Source organism: Podarcis pityusensis, assembly GCF_964106645.2.
Source record: "Podarcis pityusensis genome assembly, chromosome: 5".
Classification (NCBI taxonomy): domain Eukaryota; kingdom Metazoa; phylum Chordata; class Lepidosauria; order Squamata; family Lacertidae; genus Podarcis; species Podarcis pityusensis.
In genome coordinates, this window is record NC_138032.1 from 8,584,954 (window position 1) to 8,606,057 (window position 21,104).

Here is a 21,104-nt window from a genome sequence, read left to right on the forward strand (position 1 = left end):
GTTCATGGAACTTATGAACGACCTGGTATCCTAACCCAACTCAGAATAGCTAGAATTTATAACACCAGTAATGACAGCTATTGGAAAGAGGGAGAAGTTAAGATCAGATTTCACTCACTGCTGGTGGAATTGCCCTGAAGCTGAAAAGCACTGACAGGAAATCATATCCAATATAAAGAAACGTATTGAAACGCCCTGTTCAGCTAAACCCCAAAAATATTTCTATTAAACTTACCTGAAAGACGCAGCCCCAAAAGACAGAGAGAAACTCTAGTTTCACGTGATTTTGGCAGGAATGATCTAATTATATGCAAAGCTAACGGGTATGGGACAGACCTCCCCGCTTAATGGAATGCTGCAATTTTAGTTCAAGAACTGGCAATTTTGAGCAAAAGCATCGGAATCTTATGGGTCTGGCAGAGGGGGAGGGAGACAAAGGAAGAGTTTTGAGAATGAGGGATGTTTAAAGAACTTTGGAACAGCAAGCTGAGGACGAGTAGCTACAATCCTTTCTTCGGTCATGTGAGATGTCCTTCTTCAAGTACTGAATACCCAGGCAGTGTGTGTAATGAATAAATCACGCAATGACAGGTGGGAAGACCCATAATTCAAATCCACACACGGCCATAAAGTCTGCCAAGAGACCAGGACCCATCATTTTTGCTCAACATCACCTACTTCAAAGCACTGCCAAGTATAAAAGAGGTTGAAAGACCAGAATATGCCATTTGTATAACTTTTAAGCTTCTTGGAGGAAGGATTTGATGAAAAAATGTTTTAAAAAAGAAGCCACTAACTTTTTATCATGAAGTCTTTTAAGTCCTGCAAACATGTGTGAACTAGGCAACTGCTCTATTTCAAAGGGAATATGCCAGGACTGTTCATCAGGAAAAACAAGTGTTCGTCTCTAACCTCAAAGGGATTTTTTTAAAAACAAAAAACAAAAACCTGTAGCACTACAAATTCAGGGGACAACATGCAAGGCCAGGATTCTTCTAGACGGCTGCTTGCAAAACCCATTAATCTTCAATGCAAACGTTGAGTTGTCTCTTTTACCGCCGATAGCCATTACACATAAATAGCAATTATTGTGCCTGGCAAAGGGGCTGACAAGCTGCCTCTTTATGGTTTTGTATTTTAATCTCCTGATTTCTTAGCACTCACCCCCCATAAGAAATATTTAACAACGGCGCACAATTTCCTCTCAAAGGAAGGTTTTTTATATATATATATATAAAGAAAAAAATGGAAAAGAGTTATGAATGCAATAAAGACAAGGATGTTACTAGAAGGCATACATGATGAATTGCTTGAAGGCAGCGTAGGCACGAAACCTTGCAAAATAAAGGTCTGCAAGCCTTGCACATTTAATTTAGTGGACACTCCAGCAGGTGGCAAGTTAAAGCTAGTTTTAAAAAATCTGCTACATGCGCTTTACTAAGGGGAAAGGAGATAATCTTTGCACATGCTTCTGGAATAGATTCTTACGTCTCCAGGACTTTGTGCACTGCACCGTTGGTGACTGCATTTGTACAGAGTGCCAAGAAACTAAATTACATTATTGCTCACTGGAGCCAGAGTTGAGATGGGATGGCAAGAACAGAAATATGCCTGTACTGTATAGCCATCCTGGTTGGCAGAAGAAGCGTAACAGTCCAATGAACGTGATGGAATTGGAGACGCCACTGCAGCAGGGAGGTGGCCACTCCCAGAGCAAAAGCACTACGTAATCCATCAGGCTCCTGCCTCCTTCAGCAGTCACTTGGCAAGCAACTGTTCCATCAGGCTGCTGCTGCTGCTGCAGAAGAAGCAGAGCCACTCCATCGGCTCTGCTGAGAGACCAGCTCCATTTGCTGACGACGTCACCACCCCAGCTGCTTACTTTTAAGAACTGGTGCCAGAATACACTATTATTATTATTATTATTATTATTATTATTATTATTATTATATCTGAAAAACCTTTTCAACTTAGGAGCAATGAAAAGAACCCACCTTTTATTAGAATAGGAAAAGTGAATTGCAGGACCATCTGGGGTACTTTCCAATTTTATGATTCTATGAGGTTCTGACAGGGATTTCTCATGCAGGGATTTCTCAGTAAATAAAGTGGTGGTAGAAAGAGCGCCCCCTAAATGAATGGAAGCTCTAAATGCCACTCCTCTTATTTGAACTGCTAACAGTACCCATCTTCAAATCAGCAATTTGCCAGGAAAGTTCACACTAGGGTTCTCAGAATCAGGATGTCTCTAGCTGCACCAGGAAAATGTGAAATTGCGGAATTCTGTGGCTGGTGGAAGGGTCCCCAGATTCAGCTTTCATTCAAGCACAAAAAAAATATAGAAGCCAAGTTACTTGACCTCAGGATACACATACAGACTTTGCCCAAGAGGATGGTGGGAATTTCACGCAGTGTAGGTACTCTAGCATATTGCTGCCCGCCCCCCACTCCCATCCAAAACTCTCGGCCTTTCTTTCTCAGAAAGCTTGAACAGAAGATCACACATTCTTCAAGTACGCAAAGTAACTTTATCCACATTTAAAAGTTTTATTCCTGGCACGCACACACACGCACACACGAGAGAGAGAGAATTCAGCCTCAGGGAAAGTGATCACACTGGTCCTAAGCCAGGGGACAAGCGGGCCACCCCGAAAGAAGGGGAAGGACTACACTGATGCACACGGGGTGAATCTTAAGACTCCCTGCAGGACAAGCCCCAAGAAGCAAGAAAACTTACAGATAGATAAAAGAGCTGTTGTCCTCTTGACCCTGTCACCGACACCACAACAAACACAAGGAACAAGAAAAGGGAGTTTGGGGGCGGGGAGAGAGAGAGAAGTAAAGGAAGGCAGAGAGGCTCGGAGGGCTCAGATGTGGCCTACAAATCACCCTGAGAATGGGACCATATTAAAAAAAAGAAGACGACGTTTCCAGAGCAAGCGTAGGAGCAACACCACCAAATCCGAACCGAACTAGCATCTCCATCTTTTATTAGTACTAAAGAGTCTCGTGTACAAGGGATTGCTTTTGAACTGTAGGGTGATCTAGTAGCCACCTAGTAGATTTTCTCCCCCCAAGTTGCAATGATTTAAAACTTTACTGGATTTCCACAAATCAAATATATAGGCCAGTTTCCAACACACCCCTCTTCTTCCCAATATAATGGGAATTTAGAGCTTTTTAAAAAAAAGGCTGAAGGAGGAATAGTCTCAGGTTGTCGTTTTTTTAGAAGAAATGTTGTAACTGCTCTCGTTATGGCATTGGGTTTCTTTGTACATTCAAAGCATTATTGCATCAGAGAGGGGGGGAATGGAACATGCATTTTTTATGTTTTCAGACAAAAAAGTTTAACCTGTATTATTCTCTTCTGTTTCTAGCTACATTTCAAAAGGTGCACCAATTCTACAGTTTTATACTTCTCGTTTAGTCGCATGCTTTGCCTATGCGCATGCGTTTTAAGATAATAAATATTAAATACAGGAAAGAACATTAGAAAACGAAAAGAAAAGGGGGGAGGGGGGAACCAACGACTGACATCGGGAATATTTTGTGGCAGGTCCGCCGGTTAAGGAGCATGTCAGAAAAAATGTTTGAGGTAATTGTGTTGGCCACACTGCTCCGCCAAGACTCGTTTTGAAATCCATGGAAGTTTCTCAGAAAATTCAAGTACACAAAATACCAGCCAGGGCTCTTCAAAAATGCCGAAAGGAGTAGCTTCTCTCTTTCCTTCTCTTCCTTTTTATTAGTCTATTAGCCGGCATTCGCAGAGCTCCTTGTAAATCCTTTTTCGCACCCGAGGCATGTCTTCCTGGGAGAACTGAAAAGGCTGGTCTAAGGCGAGGCACTTGCAGTACTGCGGGAGGGGAGAGAAATGAGAGAGAGAGTTAGGAACCAGAACCGAAAATTATTACAAGGAAGATTCTAAAGAGGGAGGAAGCACACACAAAAATAATAAAATATAAAAAAATGATTGCATCCTTACCTGGAGCACAAAAACTCCACAGTCACTGTCGTTTTTCTGTTGTGGAATGCACTAGAAGGGGAAGAGGGGTGGGGGGAAACGCAAATAAATTTCAAACATCCATAGAATGATTCCCCATTCAAGACTCTCCTCCAAATGAAAGCTGGGGGAGCAGCCTCCACATTTCCTAGCCACACCTGTCAAAAGGGTGATATAAGAGAAAGAACCATGGGTGCACAGGTGGGAAGAGAGCTGTCCTGCAGGTATCCTGCCACTGAGAGAATAGAGCGCTGGACCTGATGCTGGGATAGCTCAGTTAGTAAAGCATGAGACTCCTAATCTCAGGTTCAAGCCCCACACTGAACAAAAGATTCCTGCATTGCAGGGAGTTGGAATAAATGACCCTCATGGTCCCTTCCTGCTCTACAAGTCTATGACTAGATGGGCCTTGGGCTGATCCAGAAGCCACTTTTCTTATATACTCCTCTTCCTGGCACAAGTCCTTTGCCAATCGGGCTTGTGGGACACCTGTTGCAGAACAGGCAGATAACCACGTGGGTTCTTTGACTGCTTGCAGGACAGTCCAGTAGCAGTGAGCAAGGGGTACCCGGTGGTGGCTGATCAACCACTCTCATACTTTTCTGCAGTGTCTCACATCTCGACTCTCCCTACTTCACTCTTGTCTGGAGCCAGCAAAGAGGAGTGACTCCTAGCAGCAATGTGGAGAGGGAGAGAGAGATAAACCAATGCCTCATCACTTCTACACTGTGCCAGGGAAGGAATGTTTTTGCAGAACCAACAGCATCTGCAGACTCAGAAGGTGGAACCCAACACAGCACTAACTCCCTTGTCCTGTCAGCACAAAGAACTCTTCTGCTCTTGCTCCCTAAATCTGTCCTGGAAGTTCCCCCAAACTTCTGGAACAGATGGAGGGGGCGTGGGACACATACAAGTAGATTGGAAATCCCTGGGATCCCAGAGCAAGGGTGGATTCGTCCCAGGACCTTTTGGGATGAAGTCTATATCCACATCAACCAGAAATTCAGCTATAATTCAACAGCAAAACATTTCTTTTTTCCATTTTGAAGAGAAGGAAACAGTTCTAACAGTTCAGGGATGGGGAACCTGCAACCATCTCTGACCACTGGCCATTCTGGCAGGGTCTAAGGGCCTCAGGTTCCCCATCCTCGTTTCTTTTTTTTCTTTTTTTTAAAGGGAGTGTAGCTTATTTTAGGGGATGGTCCTCTGAAGTAAATCAAAGCCAAGAGGTCAGGACAGACCGGGCTGTGTCACACAGCCCATGTATTCTATACTCAAGGAGGCGCTCAGATGCTTGCATGGATCGGGCCAAGTAATTTAACGCAAATACGCATTTTATAATAGAAAACAAATTACATCTCCCAGCCCAGCACCAAATTTTTAATGACCTCAGCAGGATAGTTTCTCCTCAATTATTTTGAGTAAATATTTGAACATTGCTATCTGCTTTACACAGGAAGAATTTGTTTCGTGCTTGCACACTGGCGCCCGCAGAAGCCCAAATGTGCCAGATCAGAGAAGCATTTGTCTCTAGGCTTCATGGGGGGGGTGAGGGAGGGAGAGATTTCTGCATCCCACCTCCTTAACAGCTTTAGAAAGCTACAAAGGCATAAAGCTATGGCAAATGGAAGTATTTTAGAGTGATTAGCCTGCATATCAATGCCAGTAATTTGAAGGCTTGGTACGGGACACATTTTTACTCATCGGTTCTGTGGGCACCAAGTCAGTGTGTTTCAGGGTAATCTGTAGCAGGTGCTCAAAGAGGCACAGAAAGTAGGTGAACATCACAGGCCTAATCCTCAGCAACATGGACACAAGCACTGTCTAGTGTTGGAAAGAAGAAAAGTAAGTTCTGGCTGGGTCTTAGTGGGGCTACTCAACGGCTGCTTCATGCATTATGCCAGTGTTTCTCAAAGTTGGGTCCTCAGCCATTGCTGGACTACAGCTCCCATCATCTCTGACCACTGGTCCTCCTGGCTAGGGATGATGGGAGTTGTAGTCCCCACAACAGCTGGGGACTCAAGTTTGATAAACAGTGGCATAATGCATGAAGTGACAAGTCTGTGGTTGCAACCAAATGACATCCTACAGCCCCCAGTTTTTACTATGCTTTGGCACCCCCCCCCCACCCCCGGCCAGCGCCTGTTGGCCCCAGCAACTAGTCCACCTGCCTGCATCCAAGGTCCCCTCCGCAGGTCTGGCTGGTGTGTGCCATTATCCCATCCACCCCTCCCCAAAATTGCTACGTCCACGCAAGCTTCCCCCAGTGAATCCTGGAGACCTGTTTCATAAGTATACAAGGAAGGAGAGAACTGAGTTTCTTAAGGAGGACTTCGGCAATATGTCCGCTGGGCCAAGTAGGACAGCGATCCACCACCTTGAGTCACCCCCTATAAATGTACTACAATTATTTATATCCCATCTTTCAGGATATGAATCCTACCAAAGTGGCTTACAAGTAATATGAAATTAAATAGGTTCTCCTTTTACTTCCTCCATGGTGCAAATCTATATTTTTGAACAGTGCAGTTTTAGGTACAATAATATTCAAAATGTATATTTAAAAAGGCAGGTGCCACAGTTGCATCTCTGCTATTTTTAGGTGTGCACTTGAAAAACACAACGCGAGGATAGGTCCTGAATCTCTTGCTCCCTGCAGCGATTACAACAAAGCCAAGCTGGCTTGGAAATACTCCAGCTTTACCAGCACATCTTCCAGATTCTCCAGACATAAAAATCACCAGACACTCCAGAGGTTAGGTTATGTCCTAGACCTCAAACTACTTCCCCGCCCCCAGGGCTGCAGAGAGTCACTTTTTTGGGGGGGGTGGAGGAGAAGTGAGAGAACTTCCTCATGCAGTAATAAAGCCTCAAGATGCCTCACTGTACCAGGAAGCCGTTGGGAGACAGCTTAATGTTCAATGACCCATTTTATCTCTTCAGAACTATTACAGGATATGGTTATGCAAGTCACAAATTCCCTTGTTTGCACTTCACACAAGTTGTTCCCTTTTATCACTGCCAGACTACATCTGGTTGCAAGCGGCTGTCGTATTGGAGTAACGTGGATGTCTTGGTAGATTGGGGGGGGGGGTCACTTCCACCACTTTTAAATCCCCCTGCCATTCACTGCAGGAGCCCCCCAGGCACCTCAGATAAGATGTGCTTCTTTTGGTCATGCAACACGCCGTTGCCTACAATCTGCTAACTCCATCCTAGCAAAGCCATGAACCCACAGTGGTTTTGAACGTAAAATACTGCTCAACTCTAATTTCCCCATTCCACCTCCACCACAGATTTTTTTTTCCATTTCACGATTTCATTTATTTCATCAGAATTACTGTATTTTTCGCTCTATAAGACGCACCAGACCATAAGACGCACCTAGCTTTTGGAAGAAGAAAACAAGAAAAAAATATTCTGAATCCCAGAAGCCAGGACAGCAAGCGATAGCCGCGCACAGCCTCTCCCGGGCAGCGGGAGCCTTCATCCCCCCTGCCTGGGAGAGGCTGTGCGCGGCTAAGACTCCCCCAAGAGCCGCGCTCCCTTTAAAGAGCGTACGGAGTGTGTGTGCGGCTCTTTAAAGGGAGCGCTGAGCAGAGCCTCCCGCCTGCATTCACTCCATAAGACACACACACACATTTCCCCTTACCTTTTAGGAGGGGGAAAGTGTGTCTTATAGAGCAAAAAATATGGTATATACCACCTGGTTGCAAATGGAGGCAACTAGTTTGGCTGCGGCTGAATCCCTGGGAATCCCTGCCCATTCTCACGCAGAAGCAAGAGGCGTCATTGCAGCGCAGGTAGAGCTTGTGGCAAGCCAACCCCCCCCCCCAAAGTGCTTCTCACTGGCTGCCAGCCCTGATGGTTACGTTCTGCCTCCCCTGTCAAGAGGCAGCAATGCTTCTGAATAGTAGTTGCTGGAAAATGCAGGAGGGAGAGTGTTTTGTGCTCAGGTACTGCTCAGGAACCCTAAAGGCATCTGGCTGGCCACCATGAGACCAGGATGCTGGACCAGACAGGTCACTGGCTGATCTAGAAGGCTCTTCTTATGCTCACTGTGCCTTCCAGATGTCCCTGGACTCCATTTCCCATAATTCCTGAGCATCAGCCACACCAGGTGGAGCTGATGAGAGTTGTAGTCCCCAAGAATCTGGAGGGCTACAGGCTCTCCATCCCTGCATTTTGGTGGTAACATGTCACATGTTGAGGGTTTTCATAGCAAACGCTCTCTGGGCTTCCTGGGGAAAGGTGGAGATTTCTGACTTCCAGTGGACATTGCGTGTTTCATCTTACTCAACAAAGCCTTCTTTCTAAAAACCACACAGGTGGTCCTTACCTTTGTAACAGCAGTCTGCCAATCCTGAAGGAAATCGGGGTGGTTCTTTTCTCTAGCTTCTGTCAGCAAGTATTTGCGTATGTTCTTTAAAGAAGAGGGGGTGGGGGACATGAATAAGGGCCATTTGAATACTGCTATGAAAACATCTTAACTGAGTGCTTCCCTGCAGAGGATACCTGTGGGTATAGTGAAGAGAGTTTTCTGCTTGGACTGGAGGAGACTGGGATTAATTTTGCAATTGCCCATCGTGTGAAGCTGGGAGACCCCAAGCTCACAAGAACACCAAGCAGGCCCAACGCAAAAGGTAAAAATGAAATAAACATCATACACAGGGCCTTGAGATCTTTACAGAAGGGAGCGGGGTAGAAGTGGGATTGATAAAGGGCATAAACTATTTGGAAGCTATTTAGGATTAATTTAGATATACTGGATAGGAACTGTCGCTTTCGCAAATGTGGGGTATGCATGAAATGTACTGCTGGAGAAGCAAGTCTTGAAATTATATAAACTCCTAGGGTCTGTGGCTGCAGCAGAGTTGCAAGACAAGCTTCAAGACAAGGAAACGCTACCAAACAATATAGCACCTGGCCTGGGATCCTTGAGACTGGTATGCCACTTGCCTGAAGATTAGAGTCTAATTCGCACAACAACTTCTGAACTACATCTGGGCCAGTTTCCACACTGACAATGCTCTCTGTTTTGGGCCAAAGAGTCCTGAAATGTGTAGATTGGACGCTCCAAAGGATTACCGAAAAAATCAGAGCCCTGTGAAAGGATTGGGGGGGGGGGGGAGCTAAATGCTTTTTCTAAGGCCGACGCTGTTTAGTAGAACAGCTGTAACAACAAGTTGCTCTTACCTCGACACAGAACTTAAAGTGAATGCCTTGAGAGTCGTAAAACGAAATAATTCGGTTAGGGAGATTCACAGTAATTAGGGACCAGTGGACTTCCAGATGAATAGGAATTAACAAGAGCGTCTTTTTGAAGAGGTCCACCTAGTGAAGGGGAAGAGAGCACCCATCACCACAAAATACAAAGTCACGTGCAATTCAGACAGAATGATCCCAAACCACCGTAGGAAGAGAACAGCCTGGAAACGTTTCACCCTGTGTGTATTTAAGTCACCGAAAAGCAAGTGGGTGGAGCAGCCTATTTCTAATAAGACACATTCTTCCTTCCCCTCTACTATGAAATCAAAAAACAGGGAGCCAGTGAAGCAGCAACAACTACAACGATTTTTCTTGAATATGACATGCCAAATTAAAATGTTCTGTTGTCAGGTGTAAAAGCATGTCAGCTGCGTTACTCTTGAGTTACTCTACTCATTGTAGGCTTGGAAGGCCATTCTCTTGTCAGACTTGGAGCAGGGAGACCCAGGTTCAAACGGCCACTCACTGTGCAGTCTTCAGTCAGTCACCATATCTAACTTTAACTGCGACAAAACAACCATCCCTTAGCTCCTTAGAAGAAAGAGAGCATACAAAATGTGATAAAAATCAGGTAGTGGTGGCACATTCTGGTTTCTGACAAAGCCAAATTCAACAAAACAAAACCCACTAGCCTTGGAGGCAGCAATAGTTACCAGGCAAGTACTACACAGACATTGAACTAGGCAAGACTTCCCAAGTGGAAGCAAGCCCTCTTGCCCCAGCCATACCCACCCAGTACATTTCCGAGCACAATTCAAAGTTGGTGCTGACCTTGAAAGCCCTAAACGGCCTTGGTCCTGTATACCTGAAGGAGCGTCTCCACCCCCATTGTCCAGCCCGGACACTGAGGTCCAGCACCGAGGGCTTTCTGGTGGTTCCCTCGCTGCGAGAAGTGAGGTTACAGGGAACCAGGCAGAGGGCGTTCTCGGTAGTGGCGCCTGCCCTGTAAAACGCCCTCCCAGCAGATGTCAAGGCAATAAACAACTATCTTGTCTTTAAAAGACATCTGAAGGCAGCCCTGTTTAGGGAAATTTTTAATATTTAATGCTGTATTGTTTTTAACACTCGATTGGGAGCTGCCCAGAGTGGCTGGGGAAACTCAGCCAGATGGGCGGGGTATAAATAAATAATTGTTGTTGTTGTTGTTGTCGTTGCTATACAGGTAAGAGCATACATGCATGAGAACACACCCAATTATTTCTTTGCAATCCAGTGGTCTAAGTTTGGCAGCGAATGGAAGCCCCACCGCTTTCAGCAGGAGTCTGACCCACTCAGCATAAAGGCTGATCCATGGGCTAAGGCCTTTCTGGTGATACCGTAACTGCACAGAGCAGTACCAACAGGAAAGATCTTGTTTCCAAGTCTGCTCCAAGTATTTGTGGGAAAAGCAGAGGTGAAATGTTCTTCCTCCAATCCCTCGCAAGCCAGCTCCATTCCTACCACTAGTTGAGTCCTGATCCACGCCCTATAAAGGCTACAAGTCTAAGAAAGTGGCATTTTCAATGCTCCCCACATAAAACACTCCCAACACAGTAAAATAAAGTAAGAAAAGCAGCACGTCAGCGAGAAAGGTTCTCACTCAGCCCACTTTCTGCTCTGTTGGTTTTCTTCTTGCAAGGGGTATTGGAAAAATATGACTCTCACCCCCCCCCCAAACCTGCGATATAAAGTCCATTCTACTGCTTCGAATTTGCTCCTTTATGTAGATTAAGCCTTGGAGCTTATAGACATTCACTTTGGGTTCCGTTTTCCTCCCCAGATGCAATTTATTTGATGCCATTTGCTTATTTAAACAGATGCTTCAATTTATTTATTTTTAAGCAGCGCGGCCGTTACTGCTTTACATCTCTTCATGCTGAATTATTCAAAATCAATATTTTTTTGACAAGTGTGCTATGAGATGGCATTGGGTTTTAAGCATGAAATTAGCATTCCAAAGAGACAGCCTTCCGCACGTGAACACACGCAGCATCAGCAGCACAACGCAGCCAAAAGACAACGAAGGAGCTCTGCATTCTGCATCTAGCCTACGAGTGAAGATGTCGAAGGCATATTAGAGAGGTGGAAACAGCCTTGGGCAAGTGATGAGGATGGCGGCTTAATGGATAGGACAAACATTTCTGCAAGGCAGGCTGCATGCGTTTAATACTTGATGCTGCAAGCAAAACTGCTAAAGAACATGGAAGGGATGAATAGGACCTAACTGTCAAAGTTACGGTTTTATGCACACACACAAAAGGAGCACACTTCTACGGAAATGGATGCCCGTCCCATTGCACCTGGTGTGCACACGCCGGCAAGAATGCCCAACTGCGAAAGGCAAAGAATTAGGTACACTCCTTGTGTTCTCAGCTGTTGCAAGGAGGTTTCTAGCTCTCGTGCCTGCAGAGAAAAGCCTGAAACAAGGAATTTCTCAGGGCAGGCACCCTTGTTCATGTGGTGGGAGCAGCAGAAAGGCCCCCACCAAGCACATAACATCCCATGAAGTAGTTGCCCAATACCCAAGATGCCAACTCGTGAATGGCCAGAGGCAAGTTGCCACGTTGCTGTTTTCATTTAAGAGAAACTGCTTCAGTTTAAAGCAATGGAGGTGCTTTCCCCAACAACCAATTAAGACACCCCCGTTCCAACAAAAAAGTGTGGGAAGTAGAAAAACCAGGTACAAACTAAGGTTTCACAACTATAAAATACCGGGCTTGGATGTAGGAAGTCTCAGTTCTAAACCTGGGTGAACCATTACTCTCTTTGCTCGACCCACCTCAGAGGATTACGCTAAAATGTAAGGCAGGTGTAATACATTGCCATATCGCAGGTGGGGCACACAAGCTGAAAAGAAGAGGCTTGAGGTGAGATTTGAACGGGGGGCTTCCTGGTGCATAGTTTAACCTTAGCCATTCTTATATACAAGCTCCTTGAGGTCATGGTGAGAATTAGCATTTGCTTTGAGGAGGAAGTGAGAGCAATCTTATCACAAGCGTCAAAAATCAGATACTCTTATTCTGGGGCAAAAGATGGAAAGCGAATGCACCCCAAGTTTAATTAAAATTCAGTCAGGTGAAACAGATGTTTGCTGCAGACTTTGAAATGCTGCAAAAGGCACGAACAAAACAAAAGCAGAGATCTAGTATGCAAGCTAAGTAACAAAATCCAATTTAGCTTCCCATTCCAAGAAGCAGAACAGCACATTTCAATTTATGAGGCCCCGTTTTAAATGAATCCTTACAAAAGAGGATTGACTTTCTATCTCAAAAAAGAAAGACAAGAAAGAAAGAAAAGGAGGAAGGATGGAAGAGATCACACTCAGTAGCTACTGAGGAGATCACATTTTTGCCAAAGCAGAACTACGACAGACAGCTGAAACTCAAAGAGAGCTTGGGAACAAAATTGTGACAGCATCAGAGGGTGCAAAGGTTTCAAAAACAAGACAATTTCAAGTCAACAAAAATAAAAATAAAGGCTGACTTAAATAATTAATTTGATCAATATTCCCTCTGATAATTCATGTGCTTCCCACCAAGTGACCACTTGATCCATGTTATCAACTAAAAACAATTTCATTTACACCTGCTGCAATCTACATACAGTTTTGAATACTTTCCATTTTTACCTACAGAGGGCATGCTTTTAAAATATCCCCATAGCATAGAGAGTCTTTCCTACCAGCAAGAAGCCATATCAGTTATGAGCTAAGGATAGGACTGTAGGAAGCTGTGCACTTATCTAAATCTTTGCCTATTGCTTCCAGCACTGCTTCTTTCTGCTTCACTCTGCCTTGGCGGACCCAGCCCTGCCTTCACAGAAACAGAGCAGCAAAATGAACAAGAAGTGCTTGTGATCAAAGGCTGGGATAGCTCAGCTGGTAGAGCACGAGGCTCTTAATCTCAGGGCTGTGAGTTCGAGCCCCACACTGGGCAAAATATTCCTGCATTGCAGGGGGTTGGACTGGATGACCCTCACTGTCCCTTCTGGCTCTAGAATTCTATGCACAGGCTGAAGGAAGGCCTGAGAGTCACTGGGCAGATTAGAGCAATCCTGTCTTCGCAGAGTCAATATACAGTGCCCATGGGCCGCATCTAAAGTTCTCTGCCGACTAGCACAAAGGTGAGTTTTAATGTTGAGCAGAGGACGCCAATGCAACAACTGCAATAGCAGAAACTCGTTGCAGAGGATTGTGCAACTCGCTGCACAAGACTGCGCAACGAAATTACCAGCAACCTTTTGGTGCGTTCCTCTTGCGCGACAACATCCCGCTGGAATAAAACATTTCGCGAGCGGAAAAAGTTTACCGCTAAGTGACTTTGATTTGGGGCAAACATTGGATACAACCCTACGTTTCGAAAGTGGGCAAGGCATTCCAGAAGTGGGCCCCACCAACAAAAAATGTTGGGAGTGCCGAATGCTCTCATTCATTGTGCCAACCAGCTGCACCCCTTTGTCATGCCTCCACCTCAGTTTCCTCCCCCTGCAACAGTCAGTATTGCACACACAAGCCAAGCAAGCTCAGTTCTTGCTGGATGTTTTGGAGTCTCTCCCCCACTTTAAGTCCTAAAGGCAACATATGTCCGCAAGCCTTAACAAAATAAAAAGATTCCTTCCAGTAGCACCTTAGAGACCAACTAAGTTTGTTATTGGTATGAGCTTTAGATGAAGATGGGTGCATGCACACAAAATCTCATACCAATAACAAACTTAGTTGGTCTCTAAGGTGCTACTGGAATGAATCTTTTTATTTTGTTTCGACTACAGCAGACCAACACGGCTACCTACCTGCAAGCCTTAAGTTTCCCAAAGCCTGACAGTACTTCATTTTGCACATAGATGGTGCCATTTTGCCTACATAAGGATAGCGAACTCCGTTCTCCAAGTGACCAAGTACATAGGATAATTGGGAAATGATCAACATGCTTCTTCATATGCACAGAAAAGTCTCAACCTATCTGGTAGGGGCATTGATTAGCTTTATAGTTTAACAGCAGGGCTAGCTTTGCTAATATTAATCTGTATGTAAGTTATTCCTTGAGAAACAAAAGTATTTTTACATAAATAAAATTAAAAGCTTATTGATCGATCGATAGAAGGAACCTGCTTTTATTCACTCTGAAGTATTTCCAAGATTTAAGGATGTGCCTTAAATAAACATTTAATAAACATCTCAAGTCTACTTTAAGCCTCTCTGCAAACAAAGCCCATTTCAGTGTTCAGTTGTGATTTAAGCAAACACCTAGAATGCTCTGGAGCACTTCAGCCCAAACACTTTGCTACATGGCTCCATATATAATTCATAGTGCTGAGTTGCTGAGCTTCCTGTAGGTTGAGGAACAAAAGCCAAGGCTGTATACTCTAAGGAGGCCATCTTTTCCTATCCTGAAGCTTGCCAGACCCTTTCTTTCTTTCTTTCTTTCTTTCTTTCTCTTTCTTTCTTTCTTTCTTTCTTTCTTTCACACACACCTCTCTAAATATTTTAATCAGTCAACTCAGTTGGTTATAGGAAGTCTTTCCTGTTACCCAGAGGTTTTTCCATCCCCCATATTAGAGAGGAACATTCTATCTGGCAAAGATAGTTTACTATTTGGGGCTTGGAAGGGTATTTCCACTAGGTCAGTCATGCCGGAGGGTAATTCCCAGCTGTGTGCGATGCTTGAAACCAGCACTTCCAGCACAAAGATGCTTTCCTCGCTTCTGCTTTTGGTTCATAGCTATGTATATTCTGCAGCCGAGCCTGGGACCGTCTTTCATGCAAAACCTGTATTTTATCAGGAAACTACAGCATCTCAGATCTATCTTAAGCATTTATTTAAGACATTTACATGTCATTTAATCCTAAGCCCTTCTAAGTTATGTACATTAAAAAAAAATAAAGTTGAATTTAAAAATAAAACAATAAAAACTTATCATAAAACCAAATGCTACTTTAAAATGCCTGCTGCAACAAGGAAGTCTCAGTCACGTGCCTGAAGTTCTGCAAAGAGGGCACCTGTCTAATTTCAGCTGGGAAGGAGCTCCACAGGCTCACATCCACTACAATGAATGCAATGTGTCTAATAATTATGAGCCATGCATTTGAGTCATTGAGGACTAGCTGACTGGGACGAAATATAAGGAATCAGGTGGTCCTTACAATATTCTGGACCCAAATTAAGGACTTGGAAATTAATACAAGAACCTTGAACTCAGCCTAATAATTCAGCAATACAGTGGAACCTCGGTTGCGAATGTGATCCGTGCAGGAGGCACGTTCGCAACCCGCCGCGTCGTGTCTGTGCACGCGCAGGTCACGATTCGGTGCTTCTGCACATGCACAAAGCGCAACTTAGTGCTTCTGCGTATGCACGAGCGCCAAAACCCGGAAGTAACCCATTCCAGTACTTCCGGGTTCAGCGCGGTGCATTCATTTCAAATTCATTCTTCGAAATAGTTCAGTATTACTCAGCTGTTAAGGGCTTTCAGAGCACACAGAAACCTACCTTTTTAGTCCATCGTTTTACTCCGTTATATCCTTTGGTTACCAGCTGTCTATGAAAAAAGCTGTTGAAGAAATGAACCTAAAAAAGGCAGAAGAGGTCGATGACTGATCACATTCGAAGCCTCCAGTTCTAGCACAATGAACTCCAGCTGAATGCAAACCAAGATCTGCTGCACCCCAACTAAGGAAGCTCTTATTTTATTAAGAGCATTTTTATACCACAGTAAAAACCTCTTAACTAGTGAAGGAGGGGAGCTTCAGCTCATAAACCATGCTGTGTGATTCTGAAGGTCCAATTTTATTATTTTAACTGTTTTGTTATGCTTGTTTTATTGCATATTTTAATTGAGGATGTTTTAATACTCCAGTGGATTTGTTATTGTGTCTCTTGGTTATGTGTTGATTTACAGTTGTAAACTGCTTACATGAAATTTTGGCGTGTAAGCAATATATAAATTAAATAATAGTAGATGAATGTCCATACATAGCCAGTGTGTGCTGTAGAGTGGAGTTCATATGTAAATAAACAGCCAGCAGATTAAAGGATTGACTACTCCCTCCCCCTGTGCAAAGTTAGGAATAACTGCCCCCATAATTGCCCCTCTCCATTTTCCCTTAGGACTAATACTTTTAAGCCACCTTTCCCCCCCTATCCAATTGAGCTACCGTTGCATAATACAGAACCAAGTAAAAGAAGCTCACCTTGTCAGGGACTGCGTCCATTATTAGCTCGCCATACATGTTGATAATCTGAAAGAATTTAGAGAAGAAGAAAGTTGAAACTTTATTAGGGAGGAAAATCACATTATATTTGTGAATTGCTCCTCTGCAATGCTCAATGTATCTGGTCATTCTCTGAATGCATTGCTAGAAGCCAGGATACATATACTGCACATTGAAAATAGATTCTGCACAATCCAACAACAAAGAAAGCTTAATTCTGCAACCTGAACGATTTAGAATGAATGAATTTACTCTGTTTTTGCTAGTAGCAATGAGTTACGCTGGAGACTGAAAGTCTTATTCTCTGGAGGTTTATTCTGCCACCTTTTCAGCTTCTGAGATTGCAGCAGCTACTGCCCCCAAACATACAAGACTGCAACCGTGAGGACTGGAATCCCAACCACCCCCAGTGTCAGATTTAAAACAGAGACTGCCCCAAATGGCAGCTCGCTCCATCTTGCAAGAGGTGTGATTTCTGCTCTTTAAAAAAAGAAGCACATGTTTGTTTTGTACCAGTGTACTCCCAACCTTTTTCCACCAAAAAAGAAGGGGAATATGGCTCTGTTCTCTATGGCAGAGGCGGTTCTTCTTCCTCCAATTACATTCACATGGACAATGTGTTCAGGAATAAGTTTACAACGCTGCTATGTCCTTCATTTATTTTATCTAAAGCATTTTAACTTTGCTTTTCAACCAAAAGGGCTCCCAGAGTGGCTTACATCTGATTAGTACAAACTTACTTACAGGCTTACAATCTAACTTGCACAACACAAAAGCAGCCTGGGGGGAGGAGGGAAGACCAACAAATAAAGCAAACCCACACACCAATTCTTAAAGTTGCACAGTAACTCTTAGAATGACCAGATATAGTATGCACAGCTTTACCTCTATGAAGCTCAGAGAGCCAGACCTGAGAAAACCGTGAGCTAATTGAGCCTTTCTTCATTAAGTCAGGTAGCTCAGTGAAGATTAACATATTTGTATGTATCCAGGGAGATTAAGGGACACTTGTGACCTGCAGTTACACCCTGGCATTGAGGGAAATGACTTTGTGGGTGTATTGTAGCAGATTTGACACATGCAGTGTTAGAAACTCAGATATACACCTCAGGTTAAGTACTTAATTCGTTCCGGAGGTCCGTACTTAACCTGAAACTGTTCTTAACCTGAAGCACCACTTTAGCTAATGGGGCCTCCTGCTGCCGCCGCACCACCAGAGCACGATTTCTGTTCTCATCCTGAAGCAAAGTTCTTAACCTGAAGCACTATTTCTGGGTTAGCTGAGTCTGTAACCTGAAGCATATGTAACCTGAGGTACCACTGTATAAGCTAGGCACCAAATGCCTCCTTAAACCAGGATTACAGTTGCAAAAAAGAATGCCTAGTTGCCATTTTTGGGCCAGACAGCTCAAAGGTCATATTTTTCAATACAAGTTTTTGATTTCTGAAATTCATTCTGATTGTGCAGATAAAATATAATGGATAAAATTTTACAGGATGTGTTGCTAGTGCGTGGAAACAGTCAAAATCCAAGGATCCCCAGGCATGCACCTCCAGACGGTGAAGACGTCAGGCACCATCCTGCCACCCAGGCATCTTCACTTGGTCACAAGTGGTCGATTGCCAGGTGCAAAGTGCGTCTGGTACATTTCAAAGGCTGGACACATTACTTACTGGCTTGATATGCAGCAGATGGGAAGAGTCCTTTGTGAAGCAGAAATTCTCTTCTCAATCCAGAAAGAGGCTACTATTTTACATTGTATACAGATTTCCACAAATATGCAAAAGCATTTGGTGTAACAGGAATCTAGACCTGACCACACAAGATAGGGTGTAAGGATGTAAATATTTTTTCCCCCTAGACCGACAGACAGAGCAAGTTCCATGCTCACATCTTGTCTTAGAGAATTTTCAAATCTCATTTTTAGGCAGCGATGCGAATCACCACTGAATGCAGCAGACAAGTATGAGAAGGAAGCAGTCATGGTTATTTGCTTTACAATTTTGTCTTATTCTACTGTTGCAGTCAACCATCTTTGCAAGCTTCATTTTCTCATTCCGCTAAGTAAGAATGCAAATTTTGAAGGATGCACTAATCCTAGCCTGGATTACATGTTTCAAACCCAGCATTCCAATTCTAATTAGACAGTCTAGTTCTGTACAAATCAAGCCACTTACTTACACCATAGCAATCTAACCAATTTGAACCCAGAACCAGATTAAGGGGGCAATTCTATAACAAGGTCTACTAGGATGAACTCCAACGAAGCTGAGAGGTTATCCTGTCTTAACTTCCTCATACTCAACTCAGATATCCACTGGCTTATCTCCCCCACGGAAGGGCATTCCATAATAGTCATACCTCGGGTTGAAGTAGCTTCGGGATAAGTATTTTCGGGTTGCGCGCTGCGGCAACCCGGAAGTAAGCGCGCTACTTCTGGGTTTCGCTGCTTGTGCATGCGCAGACGGTCAAAATGACATCACACGCATGCGCGGAAGCGGCGAATCGTGACCCGCAGACGCGGGTTGCGTTCGCTTCTGGATGCGAATGGGGCTCCGGAACGGATCCCGTTTGCTTCCAGAGGTACCACTGTATAGGACCAACCAGTCATGAGGTCAACTAATGCACACATGACAGTGGCCAAACCAACCCTGTTCAGGAAAGGGGTTATTGGTATATCCATGTAAGCTGATAATAGGTGCTCCTCACTTGAGAGATCACCTGAACCTCTGGTGACAAATATGGACCTAGGAACACCCTTGAATGTACACACACAAACACGCACCAATCAATTATATTAGTAGTGACTTGAATGGTTCCTTTCCTCCCAAATCACACACCCTTCCAGCAGTATGCCAACTGGGTAGGAGAGACTTTTGAATAAATGTGTTTTTAAAAAAGTTTTTTTTATAAAAAAAAGATGACCTTGGGTGGGAGTTTTAACAGACGTTACTGAAGATCAGTGAATTCTCGCATTGCAGACGCCTCTACTGGATAACCCTTGCCTTTTCTATACTCTAGAACTCATTTCCCACAATAAGGACAAGATCCATGAAGACAGTATAGAAGCAGGTTAATGTTTTGCACCCTGCTCCAAAGAAAACCCAACATCCCTTCAACCTGGAAGCAAGGCAACATGTGACTGAAAGCACCATTTTAAGCAGCAGAACCTGCAATTGCTCTCACCTGATCGTTTAGCCAGTTCTGACCATCCAACGTTGTCAAATCATCCATATCCAGCATGTGCTTGTTATAGAAGACTCGGAAATTGCAAGTGGAAGATTTGGGATGCCTCGTCTGATACTTCATGATTTCCTTGGTGATGAATGGCTTTCTGGAACAGGCAGCCGAGAAAGAGATAAGACAATGCGAAGTTATCCCAGCACATTTGATATGCAGCTCTGCATAGCCATAGGGAGCCAGTGGAATCCGGAAAGTGAATCAGCAGAGCGAAGAATTAAGAGATAGCTACTAACCTATAGGAGAAGTCTTCATTAAAGACTTCCTTTAATCTTCCCATAACATCCTTTTCACAGAGTGGAATTAGACTGCCATATTTCTTCATTACTTCATCTAGGAATCCTTATAAATAGAGAGAGGGGTTTTTTTGAAGAAGAAAAAGTATGCATAGGAGCAGCAGTTACATAGGAATCAGATGACTTATTTCTATGGTTGAGTTTCTACGAGCCATTTTCAAGTCAGAATGGGAACAGTACAAAATTGATGTACAAGGTTGACAACGACGCAATGACAAGTCCCAGACTTGGACCCCTGTTCAAATGAGCATAGACGTACACTTTCTGCAGAGCCACAGTATTTCTGTAGTACTGTGAGGGAGAGCAAGCATGCACTCATGAAGGGCTTAGCACCCTAGTCACTCCTAGAGAGCAAGAAGCATAAAATGGTTTCTAGGGCTTGCCTAAAATAAACCTGATAATCCTAAACCCAACCCAATCCTAAATCCAACCCAAAAGAGAAGCATGCTACAATCTCTGCCCAGATATGAGGCTTCCTGCAGCCTAAGTGAAACGAATTGGGGGGGGGGCGTGTCACACAGCTGTAGTGCTTAATTAATTGCACCTTTGGTATATAGCATTTCTAGGCAGATGAAAGAGTTTCCAATCAGCACATCATCAATTTACATTACATGGCTTGGGAGAAGAGATACGTACCCCTAACATCTGGATGAAATTGCGGTTCTGTTCGCATACCATTACGCTGAGGCAGAGATGGACAAAAAATAAACGTGGAATACGCAGCCCTTTAGATGGCAGCAATCAGACTGCGTTTCTCGAAACTTAACATCTTAAATTTTGAAAGACCAGTTGGGGATAATTGGGGGGAGGGGAAGAAGCCTAGAGAAGTGCAAAAATGAACCTTCCGGGGTCTGAATGCAGGACAGGTGCTATACTGGCCCTGACTGAAATCAACCCAAATCAATTAGATGTTCAGAGAATAGAGTCATGGGAATGCACACCAAATCCGTTTCAAAATTGTGGGCACCCTCTACTTACATTGTGACAAGGAGAAATATTTTTAAACCCATTGTACACGCCAAGTAACCACCGACACCATGGAACATTTCTAGCAGGAATTGCTACAATCCAAGGACTCAATCACCCCTGCATTCCAGAATGGAATTGGCCTGT

The 21,104-nt window shown here is 44.0% G+C and overlaps 1 protein-coding gene across 2 annotated transcripts in view; it reads right to left on the reverse strand.

Moving 5' to 3' along the window:
* Positions 1-2,973: 2,973 nt before the first annotated feature.
* Positions 2,974-21,104, reverse strand: part of SENP5 (SUMO specific peptidase 5) — a 32,330-nt gene continuing 14,199 nt past the window's right edge. For both annotated transcript variants that reach the window (XM_081006384.1, XM_081006383.1), the window contains exons 3-10: positions 19,932-20,037; positions 19,642-19,789; positions 16,434-16,481; positions 15,733-15,810; positions 9,197-9,334; positions 8,340-8,423; positions 3,983-4,033; positions 2,974-3,853 (exon numbers count right to left, since the gene is read on the reverse strand). In XM_081006384.1, the coding sequence (XP_080862510.1) occupies positions 3,743-3,853; positions 3,983-4,033; positions 8,340-8,423; positions 9,197-9,334; positions 15,733-15,810; positions 16,434-16,481; positions 19,642-19,789; positions 19,932-20,037 (764 nt within the window). In that variant the 3' untranslated portion in view covers positions 2,974-3,742. The remainder of the gene's footprint in view (positions 3,854-3,982; positions 4,034-8,339; positions 8,424-9,196; positions 9,335-15,732; positions 15,811-16,433; positions 16,482-19,641; positions 19,790-19,931; positions 20,038-21,104) is intronic.